Source organism: Microchirus variegatus (assembly GCF_963457635.1).
Source record: "Microchirus variegatus genome assembly, chromosome: 18".
NCBI lineage: Eukaryota > Metazoa > Chordata > Actinopteri > Pleuronectiformes > Soleidae > Microchirus > Microchirus variegatus.
In genome coordinates this window covers 18,679,925-18,704,095 of record NC_139819.1, presented here as the reverse complement: position 1 = coordinate 18,704,095, position 24,171 = coordinate 18,679,925, and the positions used below count along the sequence as shown (strand labels likewise).

General features: G+C 42.6%; 1 protein-coding gene across 1 annotated transcript in view; it reads left to right on the top strand.

Moving 5' to 3' along the window:
- LOC310940082 (protein unc-13 homolog B-like) overlaps positions 1 to 24,171 on the top strand; it is a gene marked incomplete at both ends in the record, with an annotated part of 126,454 nt that overhangs the window by 16,707 nt on the left and 85,576 nt on the right. The window contains 5 exons of the mRNA XM_083905004.1: positions 11,888 to 12,029; positions 12,211 to 12,380; positions 12,576 to 12,691; positions 12,985 to 13,148; positions 16,823 to 16,973. Coding sequence (XP_083761130.1) covers positions 11,888 to 12,029; positions 12,211 to 12,380; positions 12,576 to 12,691; positions 12,985 to 13,148; positions 16,823 to 16,973 — 743 coding nt within the window. The remainder of the gene's footprint in view (positions 1 to 11,887; positions 12,030 to 12,210; positions 12,381 to 12,575; positions 12,692 to 12,984; positions 13,149 to 16,822; positions 16,974 to 24,171) is intronic.

The window sequence follows — 24,171 nt, the reverse complement described above, 5'->3', positions numbered from 1 at the left end:
CAGAAATAACCTAACTCTGCCCAGAACATCAATGCCTCTTACTGTAAGCGGATCTCAGGTTTTGTGGTCTGTCCATGGGTCTGGTCGAGTTTGATGGAGTCGCGAGTGTGGACGGGGCATTATTTAGCTCACAGTGGACAGCTGTTGATCCTCTTTGTCTCTGAGTGGAAGCAGTTCGGGCGGCAGGTATGGAGGGTTGCGCCGGCGGAGGTGCGCGGTTTTCAGGTGTGAAACTCAAATTCAGGCTTCAAATCCTGAATACAGGCCTTAGTCAGAGAACAATAGATTACAGCCACACTGTTAGGGCCCAACACCAGGTACGACCTAAACCATTGGAGAACGGTGCCACGGAGGCCTACGTACTGCTCTAGGCGAGATACAATGATTGGATGGTCGACTGTATCAATAGCCGCTGTGAGGTCCAGCAGTGGGGTCTCCAGCATCTACAGACATGGCAATGTCATTATGCACCTTTAGCAGTGCTGACTCTGCGCTATGTCTGGATTTGAAACCAGACTGGAATTTGTCAAGGACAGAGTTTATCTCTAAAAATGATTGTAATTGAATAAAAACAACTTTTTCTAATACCTTAGAAAGAAAAGACACGTGGGAGACAGGCCTAAAATTAGACAGCACAGAGGGGTCAAGATGTGTTTTTTTTAAGGAGGGGCCTTACCACAGCGTGTTTGAAGGCAGCTGGGACAGACCCTGAGTGAAGACAGGTGTTTATAAAAACCAGCAAACTTGATCCAACAGAACTAAAAACCTCCTTCAGAAACTTGGCTGGAATGATGTCTAACGGACAGTTAGTGGGTTTTAAGCCACTAACCACCTTAGTGAGAGATGGCAAAGAAATAATCTCAAATTGCTCGAAAACAGCAGATTGTGCAGGAGGAGTGCACTCATCATCGGGGGCATGAGCATATTATTGATATTCTGTCAAATGACCTGAAAACAATGATTGTTCAACATCATGGTTTAGGGGAAGGATACCGAAAGCTATCTCAGATATTTAAGCTCTCAGTTTCAACTCTGAGGAACATTGTGAGGAATTGGAAGACCATAGGCACAGTTCTAGTTAAAGCCCGAAGTGGCAGACCAAGGAAAATCTCAGATTAGCAGAGGCGAAGGATGGTGAGAACAGTCACAGTCAACCCACAGACCAGCTCCAAAGACCTACAACATCATCTTGCTGCAGATGGTTTCACTGTGCATCGTTAAATTATTCTTTACACAAGGAGATGCTGTATGAATGAGTAATGCAGAAAAAGTGTCGCTTGAGGTATGCTAAAGCACATTCACCATAACAACTGGTGTGATCCGAGGAATATCTCAGTCCTTTCACGTTCCTGCTAGCCACATCTGGAAGATCTAGCGATTCTTTGCAGACCCATTTACCTGCCCAGGGAACTCACGTCGGTCACCATTGTTGCTGTTTACATCCCACCACATGCGGATACGGACACTGCTTTGGCTTCACTTCACGACACAATAAACAAGCACCCGGACACTGCCCTCATAGTGACAGGTGACTTTAACAAAGCCAATCTCACAAAAGTTATGCCGAACCTTTTCCAGCATGTGACATGCTGGACTTACAGAGCGGCATCCTACGAGCTCCGGAGGAAGGTGAGGGCTGCTAAACTGCGGTACAAAGATAAAGTGGAGGCATCGCTGAGCGATCGTGACAGCAGGCGTATGGGGCAGGGACTTCGGAATATCACGGACTATAGAGGACGTAAAGAATCATCGCCGGCTGTGGATACTTCGCTAGCAGAGGAAATAAACTCCTTTTTGCTCGCTTTGAGATCTCTAGCGTCGCAACTAGAGCTAATGCGGAGGAGCCCAGCTTAAACATTGGTGATTGTCTCGCACTGTCCGTCTCAGAGCATGACGTGAGGAGAGCTTCCCGGCCTGGTGCTGAAATCATGTGCTTGGCAGCTAGCCCCTGTCTTCACCTCTATTTTCAACCTGTCCTTGGCTCACTCCGTGGTCCCTGCCTGCTTCAAGAGGTCCACCATCATCCCTGTTCCAAAGAAGCCCAGCCCTTCCTGCAACAATGATTACCGCCCAGTAGCACTCACCTCCGTGGTGATGCCCAAATAGGAGCACTGATGATGCCATCACACATATCCTCCACTCCACCCTCACCCACCTGGACAGTGGAAAGGGTAACTATGTGCAGCTGCTGTTTATCGACTACAGCTCTGCATTCAACACCATAGTTCCCCACAGACTGGTGTCAAGACTTAAGGACCTGGGGCTGAACTCCTCACTCTGCTCCTGGGTCCAGAGCTTCCTGACGGACAGACCACAGGTGGTGAGGATAGGGAACCACACCTCCAGCCCATGCACTCTCAGCATCGGAGCCCCCCAAGGCTGCGTCCTGAGTCCTCTGCTCTACTCTCTCTACAACCATGACTGCAGAGCCACTCACCCCTCCAACATCATCGTGAAATATACAGATGACACGGTGGTGGTTGGCCTGATCTGGAACAACAGGGAGACGACCTATCTGGAGGAGGTGGATGTACTGTCGACATGGTGCCAGGAAAACAACCTGGACCTGAACGTCTCTAAGACCAAGGAGATAGTTGTGGATTTCAGGAGAGAGAAGCAGAGTAGCCATTACACCCCCCTCAGGATCTACGGGACCACGGTGGAGAGAGTCAGCAGCTACAGGTACCTCGGTTTCCACATCTCTGAGGACCTAACCTGGACCACACACATCTCCACCCTGGTAAAGAGAGCAAGGCAGCGCCTGTACCACCTCAGATGGCTGAGGAAATTCAAGATCTACCCAGTGCTGCAGAGAAGCTTTTATACTGCAGCAGTGGAGTATGTGCTCACTGGCAGCATCACTGCGTGGTAGGGCAGCTGCACTGCCAGAGACAGGTCAGCTCTCCACAGAGTGATCCGCTGCGCTGAACGCTCCACCAGGACAGCACTGCCCACTCTGCAGGACATTTACACCCGGCGCTGCACCAGCAGAGCCAGGAGGATTATGAAAGACACTCATCACCCATTCAACAGACTGTTCCAGTGGCTGCCGTCTGGCAAACGTCTCCACTCGTGCATGGCCGAAACAGAGAGGCTGAGGTCGAGCTTCTTACCTCAGGCCATCAGGATGCTGAACTCTCGACCACCCATATAAATACATATTGCTGCTATATTGATATTGATATTGAAGATTGTGTACTTTCTTGTGTAGATTCTGGAGAACAATGTCCAGGAATCAGTGTCAAAGTTGAAGTTGTGCCGGGAATGGATCTTTCAACAAGACAACCAGCCTAAACACTGCTCAAAATCTACTAAGGCATTCATGCAGAGGAACAAATACAACGTTCTGGAATGGCCATCTCAGTCCCCAGACCTTATTGAAAATTTGTGGTGTGATTTAAAGCAGACTGTCCATGCTCAGAAACCATCAAACCTGACTGAACTAGAGATGTTTTGTAAAGAAGAATTGTCCTAAATACCTTCCGCCAGAATCCAGACTCTATTTGGAAGTTAAAGGAAGCGTTTAGAGGCTGTTATTTCTGCAAAAGGAGGATGCACAAAATGTTTCATGTGTCTTATTTTGTTTAAATAATTATTGCACACTTTCTGTAAATCATATAAACTTTATTTCACTTCTCAAATATCACTGTGTTTGTCTCCTATATGATATATTTAACTGACATTTCTTATTCAAACAATAAATGATTTACAAAGGAAAATCATGAAAATGTACAGGGGTGCCCAAACTTTTCCATAACACTGTATAATGATTAATTACTGTCACTGATTATGTTGTGTAAACTGGGGAGGGAGGAAGAAGGATGAAGAAGATGCTAGTGTGCCAGTGTCTCAGGTGTGCCGGTGTGTCCAGCAGCTGATGAGCGCGCACCTGCATCAGCTGTCTCTTCTGTCTCTACTTTTTTGCAGTTGTTTCATTATCATACGGATTAACATGAGATAAGGAAATGTTCTACTCAACGTTAAAGTCCCATTTTCTTACAACAAATTAGTACGTAAACCTATTTTGGAGCATTTAAAACATTGTAGACTGACGTGTGACGTGTGTCTTCACGTCAGCAGCTGTGTGTCTATTTCTATAATGAAAAGATTAATGTGTGTTAAATCAATTTCATTCATTTGCTCAAAGTAAGACTTAGACTCATCCACGCACCCACACACGCACACGTTTGAAGTGTGTTTGCGCACGGGATGAGTTTTGTCTTCAGTGTCCTCTGATCTTATCCACACAATGATACACACACACAAGTACGTGGTGTATCATTGTTGTTTGTCACATAATAATTCATGTTTGTCACTATAGACACATTAATAATATTATTTTTGAAACACTCTGATAAGTTTCAGAGCTTAATATTGTAGCGTCTCCACCTGACATGAGTTTGCGGAGCGCTCCACAAATTCTCACGGCAGCTCGAGAGTTTGCGCTGCGGTCCGCAAGGTTCCACGCCACGTATATTTTTATCAATGCAATCGTGTGCGTGAAAGCAAGTGTACGCCGTCTTTTTGTGGGTACGCACAGTTTTTACGTGAGTCATATTTATCCCTGTTGACAGGGTACCAAACGAAATCTTCCTGTGCGTCTCCACTTCATTCACTATAATCTCTTGCTCAGACTTTCCTTTCCTTTGTTCATTACATTATTTGATCAAAGAGGTGAATCTCAGGGCCTATTTAAATTGATTTGCATATGTAAATGGGGGCGCTCAGTTCCACTTTGATTTTGGATGTACAAAAGAAACGTGCTTGGATCCATGCATACGCACACTTTGATACATCTGAATTTATTTGTGCGTACGACAGTTTTTGAATTTTGGCGTACAACAAGTTTCAGTTGGAAATCCATGCAAGTCTTTGTAAATGAGGCCCCAGGTCCTCTGGTTTAGTAGTCTCTCATTTATAATTTTTACAAGGAACGAGTTCTAAATAGAACTGATGAGATGGTCAGTTGTGAGGACATCCTCGGCTACATAGTCGCAGTTATCGGCAAAAAAAGTTTCTTTAAATCTCAAGAACACCCATCGAGTTGTTTGTCAACAACTGTGAAAACTGCTGTTACCAAAGCAACCAGGCACCTCACTCCATATAGTGGCAGCATTGTTGCCATAGCAGCTTTGACACACTGTCTCCTCAATCATCAGTGATGAGCTCAATTAAAGAGGAGATATGGGCTCAGGCTCAGGCGCTCAGCTGGTGTTGAGCTGAAATGAATTCACACTCAGGTGTTTATTTTCATTTTTCTGCTGATCACAGTCAAATTGTCAGGGACATTTTGATGTGTAATAAAATTCATAATGTGACAGTATAGACTCAGGATGAAGCCATGGAGCTAAAAACCTTCAACATTTCATTGTAAAAGTTTGCGATGGAACATTTGTAGGAGAAACTTTTACTTTACTTTTTCATACTGCATAAATCAGTCATGTCCCTTTTTGTGAAATACAATACGACGTACTTTTATCTCAAGCTCACAGCTTTTTATGTGAATCAAGTTGTGATTGAACTTGATGATGGACTGACAGGAGGAAGTTTACTGAGAATTCTATTCAAAATCTATTGACTCATGAGAGAATATGCTGTCAACTCTAATCTACAACATGGACTGGGCTGATGTTGAGTTGTGCCAGCCTAGTGTGCACAGGATAAAAAACATCTACTTGTTTTATGTTTTTTTCAAAATATAAATTTTTTCTAATTACCTTAAAAAATAAATAAATACAGATTAGTTTTTGATTTTATCTTCATCTGTCAGTGACCTTTTATCTGTCGTGAAGATGATCCTCTCGTAGAAGAGATTTTTAATCAGATTTTCCTGGTTAAATAAGTACAGATACATTTGATATATAATAATATAATAATAATATACTAATTATATAATTTGAGAGGGGAGAGAGCATGCTGGCGCACCTGGCTGCCGCTTTTCTCTCTCTCCGTCTCTCACTATAGTCTACGACAAAGTGTTTGTGTTTTCACACCACACCACACCAGACTGTCTGGTTTGGAAGTCCTATGAAGTTGGAGAATAAACAAACTCACTGCTATGTATCTGCTTCGTACCTCTGAAGTCACCCACCGTCCTGCTAGCTCCTACTAGCTCCAGGTTTCCCGGGACTTCGGTGTAGCCTCGTCGCCCTGCCATCAGGGTGCCCATTATCGGCTACTTGCTGCGGTTATGCTGTGGATTATTGCCTGGATACTCCTGGGGTACACGTCATCTTTTCATCCACAGACACCCGCTCTCTGGGTACAAGTGGGTCCATGTGCCTAGCGCTAGCATGGAGCTAGCACTCCGCACATGGATCATGCCACCACTCTACTCCACCGCCGACCTCCACTCACTCAACAACCACCTCCGTCCGGACTGCATTGACATCCTCCGAGAAACTGGACTATTTCGTCGTCCTCCTCCACACAGAGGCTCTGGTCATATGTTCAATTACAACTTTTCAACCCCAAACTCTATTTCATCCCTCTGGTCTGGATCACGCACCGCAACTTACTCACCACGTCATCACAACAAACGACTCGTGCACCTATCTAATCTTCCTCGGCCCTCCCAACCCATCACGAAACAACATCACCTGAAACTGGTTTTGACACCCGTTCACTAAACAATAAAAGCCTCATTTTAAATGAATTCATAACTGACAATAAGCTGTATTACTGAAACATGGCACAAACCTCTGGACTATTTCTCACTCAACCAGACCACACCCACAGGATATACTTACCTCACCTGAGGGGTGGGGAGGTGGTGTCGCTGCAGTGTTCAGAAAGGACATTAAAACATCCACCATCTCCATCCCTGCTGCTCAGTCCTTTGAACACATCACTTTCAAACTTTCTGGTCCCACTCCTCTGGTCACTGCCATAATCTACCGCCCCCCCCAAACCAAATCCTTCTTTTCTCTCCGACATTTCTGACTTTTTAACTCAGCTATCTGCCATCTCACCTTCTGTTCTGCTCCTGGGAGATTTCAACATCCACATCGACACTAACTGCAAATATGCCACTGAATTCCTTGAACTGCTACACTGCTTCAACTTCACCCAACACTTCAACTTTCCCACCCACAGCCGTGGTCACATCCTGGATCTGGTCTGCTCTACTGGTTTCACCATACCCCATCTCTCCAGCCTCAACCTCAACATCTCTGACCACCTGGCAATCACCATGAACATTGATCTCCCCATTCCTACCACCAAGGACAAACGGACAATTTCTTTCAGAAATCTTAAATCCATCTCCACCTCGGCCCTTTCAGCCTCTCTTGCCAGCAAAATATCCCCCCACCGCTGAATGACAACCCCTCCGCCGTCACCAACTACTACAACGAAACACTCTCCTCCTGTCTCGATCAGCTGGCTCCCATCAAAACTAAAACTGTCTCATTCACTCACTCTGCTCCCTGGTACACTCCTGATCTGCACAAAATTAAATCCTGTAAGCGTCAGCTTGAAAGACTCCATAACAAATCTGGTTTAACCGTTCATCTTCAAGCCTACACAGATTACCTTCAGCAGTATAAGGAAGCTCTCAACACTACCCGGTCCACCTACTACTCACACTTTATACACTCTGGTTCCACCAACCACAGGGCTCTTTTCTCCACAGTAAATAAACTCCTTAAACCAAGTGACAATATCACCAACTCATTCACAACCGACAAATGCAACTCCTTTCTTTCATTCTTTCAGACCAAAATTGACACCATTTACAACAACCTGTCCTCTTCTTCTGCCACCACTGTCTGCACTCCCACTCCATCATTTGTTCCTCCCCCTTACACCTCTTAGCCCCTATCTCAGTTCTCCCCTGTGTCGTCAGGGGAGCTGTCCAAAATCTTAACAGGGATGAAAACATCAACATGTGTCCTGGACCCCATCCCATCCCACCTCATCAAGGACTGTCTACCAGCAATCTCCACACTCACAGCAATCATGAACACCTCTCTCAGCTCTGGCTCAATCCCCGTTCACTCAAACTAGCTGCTGTCACCCCCATCCTAAAAAAAACCTGGACTAGACCCCGACATTATGTCAAACTTTCGGCCCATTTCCAATCTCCCTTTTCTGTCTAAAATACTGGAACGCCAAACAACTCAAAGCCCACCTCTGCTCAAATGACCTGTTCGAACCATTCCAATCCGGCTTCCGTTCACAACATAGCCCTCATCAAAGTCACCAACGACATCCTCCTCTCTGCAGACTCTGGTCACCTCAGCATCCTCATCCTCCTGGACCTCACTGCAGCTTTTGACAACATCAACCACACCATTCTTCTCTCTCGCCTCAAATCGTCCCTCAGCATCACCGGCACCGCCCTCTCCTGGCTGCAATCATATCTCACCGACAGACAACAGTTCATCCACATCAACAACTGCACCTCCTCCACTGCTCCACTGTCCCAAGGTGTCCCCCAGGGATTGTTGCTTGGTCCTCTCCTCTTCATACTTTACCTCCTTCCCCTTGGCAACATCATCCACCACCATGGTCTTAACTTCCACTGTTATGCCGATGATGTCCAGCTCTACATCTCCACCAAATCCATCACCTCTGCCACTCACTCCACTCTCTCCAACTGCCTCACTGACATTAAATCCTGGATGCACACCAACTTCCTCAAGCTGAACTGCGACAAAACAGACATGATCATCATCGGTCCCAAATCCGTCACAAAAAACATTCCCAGCTTCTCCCTCACTGTCGACACCTCCACCCTGTCTCCATCCCTTCACAGTCGCAACCTCAGAGTCATCTTTGACAATAACCTCTCCTTCGAACATCAATAAAACAAATAATCAGAACTGCCTTTTTTCACCTCAAAAACATCGCCCGACTCCGCCCATCACTCTCTTTCTCCGCTGCTGAAACCCTCATCCACACCTTCATCACCTCCAGACTTGATTACTGCAACATCATCCTCTATGGCATACCATCCAAAACCTTAAATAAACTCCAGTACATCCAGAACTCTGCTGCTCGTCTGCTCACCCACACCTGCTCCCGTGACCACATTACCCCTGTCCTCCAGAACCTCCACTGGCTCCCGGTCCCACAACGAATACAATTCAAAATCCTCCTCCTCACACACAAAGCCCTCCATAACCAGGCCCCTTCCTACCTCACTGACCTGCTCCACCGCCACAACCCATCCCGTAGCCTCCGCTCATCTAACGCAAACCTCCTGTCTCCACCACCCAGGACCAAGCACCTAACCTTGGGCGACAGAGCCTTCTCTGTCGCTGTCCCCTCCATCTGGAACTCTCTCCCCACACAAATCCGTGACTCCACCGACCTCTCAACTTTTAAATCAATGACAAAATCTCACCTTTTTAAAATTGCTTTTAATGTTTTGTTTAGTCTGATGTGTTTTTAGTGTTTTTCTTATTTGATGCTGTTTTTACTGCTTTTATCATGTATTGTAAAGTGTCTTTGAGTACCTAGAAAAGCGCTTCAAATAAAATGTATTATTATTATTATTATTATTATAATACAGGTCTTATGCTCTCGACCTCGCTGCTTTTTCATTTGCAAATATTTGAGTGCAATACAACGAGTCAGAGGCTATTATTATATTTTCTTTAAATCTCATAGTTTGACTCCACCTTCCAGTGCAACTGGAACAACTAAAAACCTAGATGTCAGCTTGGTTTGGCAGCACATGGTATAAAAGTAAACAACAAATCATCTCTAAATTGTTGCATGTATTAAAGGTGAAGTAAGTAGTTTATAGTGCCATCTAGAGGAGAGGCTGAAATTTACAACAAAGAACTGCTCCTCTGCTCACCCCCTCCCTTTCCCTGAGCGCTACGGTATCCTCAGCCGGTCAAATGTCGTCCTCGTCATCTTTCTCCGTGTCAGCAGATGAGTTTCGCGAGGCGAGGGAGAGGGCGAGCTACCGCAGCCGTAGCAGACGAAGCGGAGAGAGTGGAGGCGGGACTTCCGCTAAGTAAAGCGCCGCTTGATTTGTTCTCTCGCGTTTGTCTATACAGGCTCCCGTAGAAACATGGCGTCATGGCAATGCAGTAGCGGCCCGCGACCATGTTATTTTACATGACTTTTTGAAACACTACGAAAATGAAACAAAGAATATTATACAGTGAGTCAGCGACTAGACAATGCAGGAGCAGATAATATGTATACAAAAGTGGATTTTGGGTCATAAACCCATAAATACTGCACAGTGTCCCTTTAATTAAATAAAAAATCAGATGGCAACTTCAGTCCCCTTGTGGTGTTTATCCAGATTATTATTATATTATCCAGAGCATACACATTGTAAACACTTCCATACTGTACCCTATACCCACATTATCACAAATCATTTTCAAATTCAAGTAATTTTTTCTCACCAATCTTCATCATTGATGATTACAATGATAAGAGTAAGGGAATAATAAAGAAAAATAAGACATCTGTGCATGCACAACCAAGCCATAGCCATTAAAATAACATCAAACTCCAACTGATTAACAAAAAATATTTTTCCCACAAAGACTATTTTAAGGTCTGTTTAATTCAAATACACTCAAAAAAATATAAATGCACGAAGAAAAACTTGTAATTATTGTTATGTGACAAAGCAGAGTAACTATCCAAAAATAACAGTACAACTTTATCAAGCATTAGGATCAATTTCAAAACAAAAGTCCTGGAGTAATGGCAGGAAGAACACAATGGGGGTCGATGATCCAAGTTCACAAACTTCAATAACGTGTGTGTCCACCATTATCCTCATGCAGAGCGGTACACCGGGGACGCATGGACATCACCAGGTTGTCGATTGTGGCCTGGAATGATCGTGGAATGATGCACATTCAGTTGTGTTGCCACAGCTCTAACGCTCAACCGAGCACTCAGCATTCCAATGGCACGCTCCCTCATGATTTGTGACATCTGTGGCATATTGACAAGTGACAAAAGTCCACATTTTGGTGTGCCTTTTTATTGACCAGACCATAAGGAGTGTCTGTGTACTGGTCATGCATATTGACCACCACTCTGCCATGCTCCATGACTCTTGTGAGTTCAAATACTCAATCTGAGATTGTAGTCAATAGGAGTGGCCAAGTGACACTGGACTACTGGGTTTGAGCAAAACAAATCATTCCATAAACAAATACATCAAGAATCTGAGCAAATGTCATGACATTCTATTTTTGTTGACCATTTCAATTTGTGCGTTTATAGTTTTGTTGAGTATACATTTACATTATGCTAGGAATTTCATATGTGTAATAAAACCTCACACACATATTTCCATACACCATACATTTCACCCCAACATATGACACAATATATGATTGTAGTGAAGTGAGTATACAACTATGCACAAATAGAGCAATACATAGCCTTAAATAAGAGGCAATGTTGTAGGATTTACATGTAGGGCATTTGGCAGAGGATGTTATATTAACCATTAATGAGTCTGAGTAAAATACCCACCATGGGACTCACTTAAACAATGCTGCTGCTGCTTCTTCTTATTATTATTGAACTTCTACAAAACAAAAATATACTAGACAGTTTTACCTTTGCTTATTTTAGTTTAAACTTCATTGACATGAACACTGCAGTGTAGATGTACAGTATGTATTCATCACTTACATGATGGTGGCAGCAACAGTAAAACATGGAATTAGAAGATTTTTGTTTGTTTTTTGATGAGAAATTGAGCTTGTCCACATCTTCCAGTGAGTCAGGAGTAGTGTTGCGATGTTTTCATCACTGCGTGGGTGATATTTCATATTATTTTGGTGTGTGTGTGCGTGTGTGTGTGTGTGTGTGTGTGTGAGACAATAGTTGAGAGTGGGTTTGGTTTTTGGTTTGTTGTTCTTGTGTAATTTTCTGTGTGTGTTTTTGTCAGTGGTCAGTGCTCAGGGTCTTCAGGCCAAGGACAGGACCGGCTCCAGTGACCCATACGTCACCATCCAAGTTGGCAAAACCAAGAAGAGAACTAAGACCATCTATGGCAACCTGAACCCAGTTTGGGAGGAGAAGTTTAGCTTGTAAGTGCTTCATCTTCTCTATTTTTAGATTAACATTTTGAGCTTTCAGAGATATTACAAAGAAAAAATGTGTCTCTGTCACAGTCACCATTCATATGTAATGTATATGCTTTTTTTCTTGCTTCAGACATAGGTACACATGCTGCTACATCACTTACTTTCCTCTCTCCTTCCACTATAGCGAGTGCCACAACTCATCAGACCGTATCAAGCTGCGTGTTTGGGACGAGGATGATGACATCAAGTCACGAATGAAGCAGCGCCTGAAAAGGGAGTCTGATGACTTCTTGGGTCAGAGCATCATCGAGGTCCGAACGCTGAGTGGAGAGATGGACGTCTGGTACAACCTGGGTATGTAACCTGTTGATGTGTGTGTGTATACACACTCACTCTTTTAGCTGTTATCATAGATTCAAAGTTCAACTCAAGATGAATTCTGAGAGCTGTATCAAGTCATTTTGTGTGTGTGTGTGTGTGTGTGTGTGTGTGTGTGTGTGTGTGTGTGTGTGTGTGTGTGTGTGTGTGTGCGCCTGTCACCACTTGCAGAGAAGAGAACAGACAAGTCTGCAGTGTCTGGTGCAATTCGTCTTCAGATCAGCGTGGAAATCGAGGGAGAGGAAAAAGTGGCACCCTACCATGTACAGTACACATGCCTTCATGAGGTAAGTACACACAGTAAAGATCGAACATCACACATCAGTGAGTATCTGGACAGTTGAGCATGAGTCAAGGCCAAGACTGTTTTTGTCATTGATTAATGAATAAAATAATAAAGCAAGATAAGTAATTGATTCATTTCATGTACTTTTATTATCTGTCCGTTAACTCACTGACTGATTGTCTGTTGTCAAATTATTTTCAACAATATTAGATGTTTCTGTAAATGTCACATATTTGAACTCCTTGTTTCCATGCTTGAGAGCATGTTGACATATTGAAGCCTTTTTCTTGACAGAATATGTTTCACTACTTCACGGATGTGGAAAGGGGTGGTGCGGTGAAGCTCCCCGGGGCTCAGGGAGACGATGGGTGGAAGGTATATTTTGACGAAGTGCAGCAGGAAATCGTGGACGAATTTGCCATGCGCTACGGCATCGAGTCCATATACCAGGCCATGACGTGAGTTTGTTTTGTGTTTTTATCTGTGAATGAATCTGTTCTGTATGTGTTAAGTTCAAGTCTGCATGTGTTCCAGGAATCTGTTAATTCAAGAGGGTCGTGGTGACATCAGCCACGAGTGTGCATGTGTGACTAAATCCAATCAGGAAATGTTTCATATTAGTGTGATTGTGTGCATTTTTCAACTGTCTGATTGGATCTTTGTACGCAGGTGGAGTGCTTGCACACAAACACGCACTGTTTTAATTGCATCAATAATGTTGTAATTTAACCTCAAAGTATCAAGACAGGCTATGTTTATTTGTTTGTGTGTGTTGGAAGACAAAACACAATCACATAACATAATCATACTGGAAAGCATTGAGTAAATTAAAGCTGTAGGCAGTAATGGTTCAGACTCCAATCGCCAATCAATAATGAAATTAACCAATCACAGCCAAATGAAAATGCATGCACTATAGCCAGTTCTCTCACATCTCACTGAAAGGGTCCTGAAGTTCACTTACATTTGGCTTTTTAACTATAACAAACTTCTGGCAAAGTTTATGTTTTTATGGAGCCTGTCAGTATTTTATTCTCCTGCAATAGCAACTTGTCATCTAATGTTAATTGTTTTTAAAATCAAAACTTTTTTTTATAATTCTGTACACAATATAGAAAGAAAGCGTTTGCCATTGAAAGCTCCTGTGGGGGAACCTCTATGGACCCATGTGATTTCTGGGTATAGTTACAGTGTAGTGTTTATGAACATAATATTATTATTATTCAAAGCGGACCTAGACTGCGTCATTACCTTGTTTAAGAAGCCCTGAAGGTTCTAAACAAACAGTTCAGCCACTGCTGAGAACGCTGTGATGTATTGTAATCTCGGGCTCAGCGAGATCTCTGAAAAAACCCGGTCCGGTTACGTAAACACTGGTTCTCCTGAACAGCAGATCGTCCTGCTCCGGGCACTAGTCCGGGCACATCCGGTTGCGTACATGGAACCGCAGAAGAAGAATAACGTCCCTTTTGGAGGTGTTTCACGAGCAACAGTGTCTTCTGACTATGGGTCTGACTCCGGGGTCCAAGTCATAAAAGGGACTGTGGCAGGGAGTCGTGAAGAAGCTATTTTTTAACATTGTTAAAACAATGTTTTGATAACATGACCTGTCTTCTGGGTGAGAGAGTTGAGTCTCAAGTCTCGCGGCTGTGAAACACTGTCAGAAAAGAGGATTCCTATCGGCTCGTTTACAGCAACTAGGAGGTTTTTGACCATAAAAACAAGTTAATGTATGTAAGTAGACCTCCATAACTCACATACAGTATATGTGCAACAGGACCACTCTATTTGAGCTTTAACATATATTGCTGACCCGCTTTCCCGCCCACTGTGAGTTTGAGAAAGAGACAGAGATAAGAGAATGACTGAGTGCTGTGTTTTTACGCAGCGTTACTTGTCCAGACTACATCCAGGAACTGTATTATTCATTAGTCGGGCAGCTTGGTTGCTGTTGGCCGAGCATGCATTTTTTGGATGATCACGTTTGATTATGAACTGCTACATATTTATTTTTAGTAGTAGTAGAGCAGACTCCTCAGTTGTGTTGTAAAATTTGTCACTCTGAGTGTAGTCTAATGTGGAAATGCAACCAAAAAAACTTCTTTAGTGAGAAGTGCAGAAAGAGCCAAGTGAAGCTGATAGGCTTAATCAGCATTTTGTGAAATCATTAATTGGTTTGAATGTAGCAGAGATTTGTTTATAATTAAATGATAAGCACTATGTTTCAAATTGTCTGTAATGTTGTCTTTTGGCTGAAATTGGCCAACTTCCTGTCCATTGCTGCCATTGATATCCCACTCTCTCTGTTGTGTCACCTCATTCATTAATATTTTACCCCTTTATCCTTCACATGAGGGTTGCAGGGGGGCACTGGTGCCAATCCCAGCTCACATAGAAAGGCTGGGTATAGCCTCCGACAGTCCAAAAGCATGCAGATATGTGGATTAGGCAAATTGAACACTCTAAATTGACCAAAGATGTGAGTGGAACAGTGAATGTTGATGACCCTGATGTGGCCCTGTAATGGAGAAAACCACCTTTTTATGGACTTCTGGTTCTTGATTAAATACCGATATCCAAAAGTTTCTCCTAGATCTACTGTTAGACACCAAAAAACAAATGCATACTGAGAAACAAACATGCAAGCCCAGTGGTAGCTGTTGGAATGTAGATAGAGCTATTTAGCACATATTTTGACTTTTATTTACTGACAGTAGATTTAAGAAATGTCAAAGATCATCATTAGGAAACCCAGACAGGATATTGTCAGTAGCCTCTTAACTTTCACTGCATTACAGGGTTAGGTTATATATTATATAAACCCATCACCCACCATTGAAACAGGTAGTCTCACATTTGTGGTACAAAAGTTGCCTACTTGTGTGTAATATTTACTCATGACAGATCAGAGCATTGTACACTCAGTTCTTTATAATTATTATGTGAATCTGATATTTTTTTAAGAAGATGTGGCCATTTGAATGTAGGCACTCCTCAAACTGCTTGAGGGAGAATTTCAGCCTCAAAGATTTACACCTTCTGAGAGCAAAGAGACAGAATCATCACATTTACATAGCACAACCCCCTCCTGGTCTAATCTGTCAGTGAAACCTCACCCTGCTCTGTATGAGCACAGATACTATTGTTGTGAGCTACACTACTACACAGAACATGGACATTGTTCTCCAGAATCTGCTGATATTGCAGACGTTCTGTAAATCATATAAACTTTATTTCACTTCTCAAATATCACTGTGTTTGTCTCCTATATGATATATTTAACTGAAATTTCTTATCCAAACAACCAATGATTTATAAAGGAAAATCAGGAAAATTTACAGGGGTGCCCAAACTTTTGCGTACTACTGTATTCCATCATCTGTTTTTGTTGTTTCTTGAAAACAAAATATACTATATATACTTAAGAGAGAAGGATCAAAGACACATATTTCTAATATCAAATCAGACACTTATGAAATACATTGAAGTGGCTCTGTGGTGTAGTGTGAATGGATCAGTCTGTTCCTGAATGAGCTGATAATTAGGGATGGGAATTTCACACATTTTTAGAGTCGATATTAATTAGCCATGTGTATTCTCTGTGATCGTCAGCTGATTGGCTGAAAAAGCAACAAAAGCTCTGGAATGTGAGATCGCCACACCCATGCTAGGAGTGATTCACAGCGGTAAAACAACCTTAATTCAAACACAAAGTTTATGGTTTTAAGACCCACAATACTGTGATTTGAAGCATGTAGTGGCTTCTTCAAAACTTCAACTTGTGTAATTTTGAAAAAAAGGAAATCCCTAATTTTGAAAAAAAAAACCTTTTCCTGTTTTTCTCGTTTTGTGCTCGGCCGACTTGTTCCCGCTTGGTCCGTGGCGGGTCACATATGTCTGTTTTGTCTGACCATTTTCTCTCCACTCATTCAAGTTCTTTGTAATTTATTTCCTCTGCCACTCTCTGATCGTTCTCTCTTTCTCCTTCTTCTTGACCTCTTTGTTTCCTTCTTCACCTTTCTCACTTTTCCTGTTTCCACCCATCTCAATCCACTCTCCTCTCCCACACCTCAGCTCAGCTGCTTCTGTTTTTCTTCCTTCTGTAAAGGATTTTCTTTTTGTTGCTCCTCAGCCATTTCTCCTGCCTGTCCTCTAAGTACATGCTGTCGGGGGTTCCAGCAGTGATGAGTACCTTGTTGGCTAACATCAATGCCTTCTATGCCCACCCTACTGCCTCCAACAATGTCTGTGCTCCAACCAGATTTGCCGCCTCCAACTTTGGGGTAAGTGAGAGTCAATAAAATAAACACAGGTATCGTCAATACAATGTCACCATTCAGAGTATTTAGACATGTGTTTTAAGAGTCACTTTTTGATACACTGGAAAAAAGAAAAGGGACCACATGACACCTGTGTTGCACTCCTTCCATTGGGTTCCTATTTGTTTTAGGATTGATTTACTTTTTAATCTTCTTCACACCCCATCCTGAACTCTGAAGTCTAATAACAGGTTGTTTTCAGATCTGGCCTTTTCTGTAGCTACCCCCAAACTTTGGTACGATTTACCCATGGAAATAAAATCCCCCACCATTAAACATTTTGAATCACTTTTAAAGACTCAAGGCCACATTATACTTCCGACTGTGTAATGCGTTATCCGACTGCGTAACCACGGAGACCCCTCGAACCTTCATACTTCTGCATTATGGACGGATATGCGCTGCAATTTCCCGCCCGATCAGTAGGGGTCGCTGTGAAACAGTGGCTGTTTCTCACTTTCCTGTGTCACGGAACGCAGTTTTAAGATAATTTGAGGTGAGAAATTGACCATTTAGAGTCTGAACATGTGGTTTGTGTATTAATGATTAATCAATAATTATGACGTATTTAGAGGTTAGCAGCGACGTTGTCGGCGGTGATCAGCTCCGCCTCTGTGGACGCTCGGTGCGCACTGTGACCCGCCACGGACCAGCTTGTTCTGAGGACCAATCGCAGCTCTTGCCATCTTCGTTGTCCCTTGACGGAGTGACGGACACTTGAAAAATATTTTGTGCAGTCGGAGACGATGCAGAGACTCTGCGACAGGCTCTGTGTCGACGCAGAGGGTTCTGCGTAACCTACGTAGAGCAGTTTACGCAGGAGTATAAATTGGGCTTCAGCCCTTCTCCTTGGCTTTCACTTCAGGATAAGAATAGTCAACCCGGTATTAAAAAGTATTTAAAGGTCATAAATTTGAGTTTCTTAAACCTGCAGATAGAGAGAAAACACATGTCCCTACACCATCTAATCTATAATTGTAGTTATATTACTTCACCAATGATAACACAATACAGTTATCAAAAAATATTCGTTTTACAGACCTATTGTTCAGTTTTACCAGAAAAGTACAAAAAAGTAAACTAACAAAATACGAGTTGACATTATGACAGTGTGGAAGTGGTGATATAAATAGCCTCCCTCGTTCTATGATTACACTCCTCCCACAGAGAAATGCAGAGTGGGTTTTGGCTAATTGGAGAATCTAAATGACCCGTAGATATGCATTTATTGCATGTCGTCTGAGATTGGCTCCAGCTCTCCCAATGATCTTCATAGCAAGAGTGAATATGATGATGGATGGATGAACCTCTGAAGGTTCCGTCATCAGGGTCATTGTGTCTTCAGCAGTTTAGACAAAGGCAACTAGACTTGCTATTTGTCCAGTCTAAACTGATGAAGATGGATAAATGAACTCATGAAGACATTTCATCCTACACACAGTGGCTCAGGTTGTAACAGTAGATTCACATCAGCATCGTTGATAACCAACCTCTTTTACGCAGCCAGTGCATGTTGTTGTATTCTGCTGCTAATCATCTTCCTCATTAAAAGGTAATGTTTTATCACTGTCAGACCGTTGGAGCCTCTATGAACTTAGCGCTGGCCTAAATTCAGCCCACAGGTGGGTGGGACAATGACAGCTTGAGGCTGAGCTTAATGACTCCTGGGATCTATGCCAACTGTGTCCATTTCTGCTACTGGTCGCACTCATTGTCCAGTGATAAACGACTGACTGCAGGCAGCATGCTCTTACTTTAATGGTCAGGGGATGGAGACAGACTTACTGTCACTATGGGCGACTCCACAACAGTGCATGTGGCTCCTTAATGGATTGCAAGCTTGGTAATAAGCTCTGCTTGATTTGGTCATTAAATTTGACTGAATTTAGTCATTTTTGATGTAGGTATATGAGTGAGAGAATCAAATGTTTTATTAAATCCCCTATCAATCAGGAGTTATCGAGTGAAATAGTCCTGAAAGAACGCGTTGACTAAACACAAATTACCCTAAACTAAATATATTTCTGACAGATGGAGCTCCATGGGTTTTTTTCTCACTAATGAAATGTGGGAAAGCACATCCAAGAACAACTCATACATCTACAGATAGATATTAAAGATATTAAAAGACAGTAAAACAAAAGAAAAAAGTGAGTTGTTTTGTTGTCTTTAGGGGTTAAAGTTCAGTCCCAGCTGATATTGTGTGAGTGTTGAGGTAAAAATCAGAGTCCAAAGTCAAAGCACCTATGAAATAGGTGAAAACCATACTAGTCAACATATTTTTCATAATTAAGTAACCACAAATCTTCCTTCAAGTCATATAGGGGTGAGTATTTTTTTTACTTTTTAGCATTAACTCACTGTTTATCTATTTTAATACTATGAAGATTTTAATAACCACCTTTTATTCATGTTTTCTTTCACAAAGAAAAACAAATTCAGTATCTTATAATTAAAGTTCTTCTTTTTAATAATTTTGGTTTTAGAAGGAACGACACATACACCAGGGAGTTGTTTGTTAATTGTCTGCTTTGTCGATTGTGTCCATCTCTGTCCATTTGCTTGACTTTTTCTGTTTAACTGCTCGGGAAGGTGTTGGAAAATCCATCCTTCTCCTTTGCTTCGTTTGTCAGTTTTGTTTTCCTGTAAATAATGAGCCAGTTTTAATGTACCTGTAACAATGGTGAGAAGGGGGTTTGTGGAAGTGTAGAAATGCATCTCTTTCCCTCCCATCTCATCGTCTGTCTTTGTCTCCTCCACTCGTCATCCCTGCATCTCACACCTCCCTCCTGTTTCTGAGAGGAGAAGCTTCAGCATCAGTGGAAAAAATGCCAGTGGGAGCAAACTTTATGTTTTTCGGTTGTTTTTTTTAACACTAAACAGTCTCCAGGGTAACATTTACTAGGTGCGTACAGTTTGCTTCCTTTTGGCAATGCCCCTTCACTTTTACACATATTTACACATTAGAGGTTTGAGTTTATAATCATTCACACTCACAGCAGTGTGTCGAGTTTGTTAGCACCACAAGCCATTGGCATACGGCTGAATAAATAAAAATGGGATTGAATATAAATATGGTGGCATCGTAAACCAGCACAAAAAGGACCTTGAAGACTGGATCAGGTTTTGGAGAGATGCTAGAAATCCACATTCTTAATGCATGTCATTGTGAAATTCAGTGTTTAGTTATTTTCTTTGCATAAACTCGAAGGGATGCGTCATCCCACGTAGCAGTGTGACTCACCGGTATATTGAGATTGATTTGCAAAAAAATGTAAAAATTACAGATAAATGTGTTAGTCAAATACATTAGTTGTATTCTGTAGTTATGGGTGCAGCAGAGTCTTGGCAATTCCAAAAATCAATCCCAACTTAACTTGAAACTTTAATCGTGATCATTTAAGTAAGTGTTTTCTTAACAAGTGTAATTTTCTGCATGCCAGTGTTTTCAATAATCCTGTTGCTGTTCAGCATCATTAAAAATTATGGCCTCCCTAAATTAATTCCAGTGTCTTCAATAAAGGTTATGACTTTTTTAGAGGGTTTGCTCACAGTGAACGATTAAATAGAATATAGGCAACCAATTATAATATTATAATGTATTTAATGTTAGAATTCACCTCTGGTATTAGATTGAGGGGGATTTCTCCATTCTGCTCTGTCGTGACTTGGAAAGCTATAAGACACTTCAGTGTCTTTACTTTGTGTTACATAACTGCTGTCTGTTTGCAGTGTTCCTGCCACCATGGGACTCACACAACCAACACAAACAAAACAAACTTTTAAGTTAAATTTCGCTCTTTTTTCATTGGGCTTTGGCACCAGTTATAATGTTGGCCGTTATTTATTGCTCGATCCACAGATAAAAAACAAAGGGAAACCCGACTAACATGCACAAGCTGCTTTGCTAAAGAAGCGAAAGACGGATATCAAAATAAACTTTTCCAATGTTATGTAATCAACGAAAACCATTTCACTGTTGTGTTGTCATTAGCTTTTAGATAAAGCAAAGTTTTCAATGAGGCTGGAAACTTTGCTCATCTTTCTTCTTCCCCCTCTCATTTTCTCTGTTATTTTTGACTCTCACTTCTCCTCAGTCTCCTGATTTCAAGTTGCTTTATTGACATGACAAATACTCAACAAAAATATAAACGCACAAACTTGAAATGGTGAACAAAAATAGAATGTCATGACATTTGCTCAGATTCTTGATGTATTTGTTTATGGAATTATTTGTTTTGCTCAAACCCAGTAGTCCAGTGTCACTTGGCCACTCCTATTGACTACAATCTCAGATTGAGTATTTGAACTCACAAGAGTCATGGAGCATGGCAGAGTGGTTGTCAATATGCGTGACCAGTACACAGACACTCCTTATGGTCGGGTCAATAAAATGGCACACCAACATGTGGAATTTTGTCACTTGTCAATAGAATTTTTTTTAAGAATTAAGAATCCTTTAAGTCCCGCAAGGGGAAATTCTGCAATTCTGCAATTAATTCTGCAGTGAGTTAGTGAACACACACAGCACACAGTGAGGTGGAGAACATGCTAACCCAGCGCAGTGAGCTGCCATGCCAGTGAGCGGCGCTCGGGGAGCAGTGAGGATGTAGGTGCCTTGCTCAACAGCACTTCAGCTGTGGACTGGTCGGGGATTGAACCGGCTACCTTCCAGTCTCGAGCTCGAAGCCCTAACCACTAGGCCACAGCTGCCCGATATGTATGCCACAGATGTCACAAATCATGAGGGAGCGTGCCAATGGCATGCTGAGTGCTGAGCGTTACAGCTGTGGCAACGCAGCTGAATGACGCTGTATTCACCAGACCTGTCACCTATCGAACACCTTTGGGAGTTCTGGATAGGCGTGTCCGCCAGTGGGTTCCATTTCCAGTTCCCCAGAACGGCCGCCAACTTGGCTCTGCAGGAGGAATGTGGCAACATCCCCCGGGCCACGATCGACAACCTGTTGATGTCCATGTGTTGCTGGCGTGAGGCACGTTATTGAAGTTTGTGAACTTGGATCATCGACCCCCATTGTGTTCTTCTTGCCATTACTCCAGGACTTTTGTTTTGAAATTGATCATAATGCTCGCAAGTTAAAGCCGTTTATATTTTTGTTGAGTGTATATGTGAGAAATGCATGAAAAAGAACAGGGATATCACTTTACTTGGTAGAGCTTGTTGGCTTCATCCGTGGCTCCTCCTCTCCATTTGTCCCCATGAGTTTGAGCAAGACACTGAGCCCAACTCTCTCTGACTGGCCAGACTTTGCAAGAATCTGCTCTATGGTTCTTTTGCTGATATGGATATGTATGTTTCCTGCTAATCCCTTGTTTTTAGGCAAGGCTATTTGAATTAGTAAATTAAAATCTGTGACGAGTACACTGTAGAACAGCAATTACACAATGAGAATGCAATAAATAGTTTTTTATATACAAATTTAAGTAAGAGACATTGACCGTTAATTGTGAGTCACGTCTTTCTTGATAGTAAATGGATAGAAGGTGACTTTACAGTGATAGATTGGGGTTGTATAAAATATGTGGTGTAATCGGACTCTTCATGTCATTCATTGGAATACTTCCAAGAAGCTTTTTGGTTTCTGTTTCTAGTTTGACAAATCATGTTTCAGCAGCATGTGTCTTTGCCTACAGTTCGTGTGCAGAGCAAAGGCTTTGGGACACACTGAACAAAATGCAGTAGCTTTTTTCATTTCATTTCACTTATTTGTTACAGGAACTAAGTACTATGTCTGATGTAAAAATGGTCCAATACTTGATCCACTCTGTATTAATTTGACACATTCATAATAAATCATCAATGTTTATTTAAAACGGAAACTTTTCAAGGTCACCATGCAACACATTAACAAATTCTTTATGTTACCAAATAGAATACGGTTATTTTGAGGGGAAAAAAACACTGCAAATGTGATTAGAAAGTACAAGTTCACTTGTGGGTTAGGGTTACAAAGGGTTAAACAGTGATTGCAATGAGTTTGGGCCAGAACTCCAAATTCTGAATACTTGGTCCCAGCTCTTCTGGCTGGCTCTCCTCTTTCTTCTCTTCCTCCTCCTCCTCTGAAGCATTAATTACATTAAAAACATATATAAGTTGCATTTGAAATCTGAAGAAAAATCACAGATGATACAGAATAATCAAAGCACAGCAAATACAAAAAATACCAAGCAGACAGGAAACTGTCAAGGAAAAAGTATACATTCACAGACAACACTGTCATGGTTTCAACCTGAATCAGTACATTTTTCAATATCTGTTTCCTGCTGTTAACTAACTCTCATGTCATTTCAGAACCTGTCAGTTATATTCTCTCTGCCTGATCATTGCCTGAACCTGAGGCCTTACCTGAGACCTTCCCGTTTGCCTGCTCCTTGCCTGATTTGTTTGCCTTGCTGACTGTCTTCCTGGTATTGATTCCTGCCTGCCTGCTCCTTGTCGGATTTGTTTGCCACGCGGACCGACTTCCTGGTTTGAACACTGTTGAAAAACTCAACTTATTATACCTGAACTGCTCTGTCTCCATCTGGTCTGCCGTGCAATTGGGTTCATGTCTGCCGTTTGTATAAACCTGACAGTACAATCTGGCCAACAATGAACCCAGCCGACATGGAGAAGTTGCAACATGAAGTCGCTGCTACTCACCATCAGGAGCGACAATGCCATGGCTGTAGCACTCCAGCAGTCATCAGAACATCACAGCCAACAGTTGGAGTCTCTGAACGGGCAGCTCCAACAGCTCGTTCAGGTCCAGCAACCACCTGCGGTTTCTCCAACAGCTCACCCGCCTGCTTCCTCCGGTGCTGGTCACGAACCTCGCCTCAGTGCTCCGGAACGATTCTCTGGAGCGCAAGGTACCTGTCGATCGTTTTTGACTCCATGTTCATTGACTTTTGAGCCCATGCAGCTGGGCAGGACCAATCTGTCAGCGGCGGAGCGGCAGAGGTGCTTGAGGGAGAACTGCTGCATGTATTGCGGAGGCGGCGGACACTTGTTTCCTCCTGTCCGTTAAAAAGGCAGGGCTCACAAGGAATTCAGAGGGCACTGGTGAGTCGTATTATGAACATTGACATGCCTTCTCGCCCGTTACTTCAGGCTCAGCTCAGCTGCAACGAACAGACTCACACAGTGGCAGTATTTCTC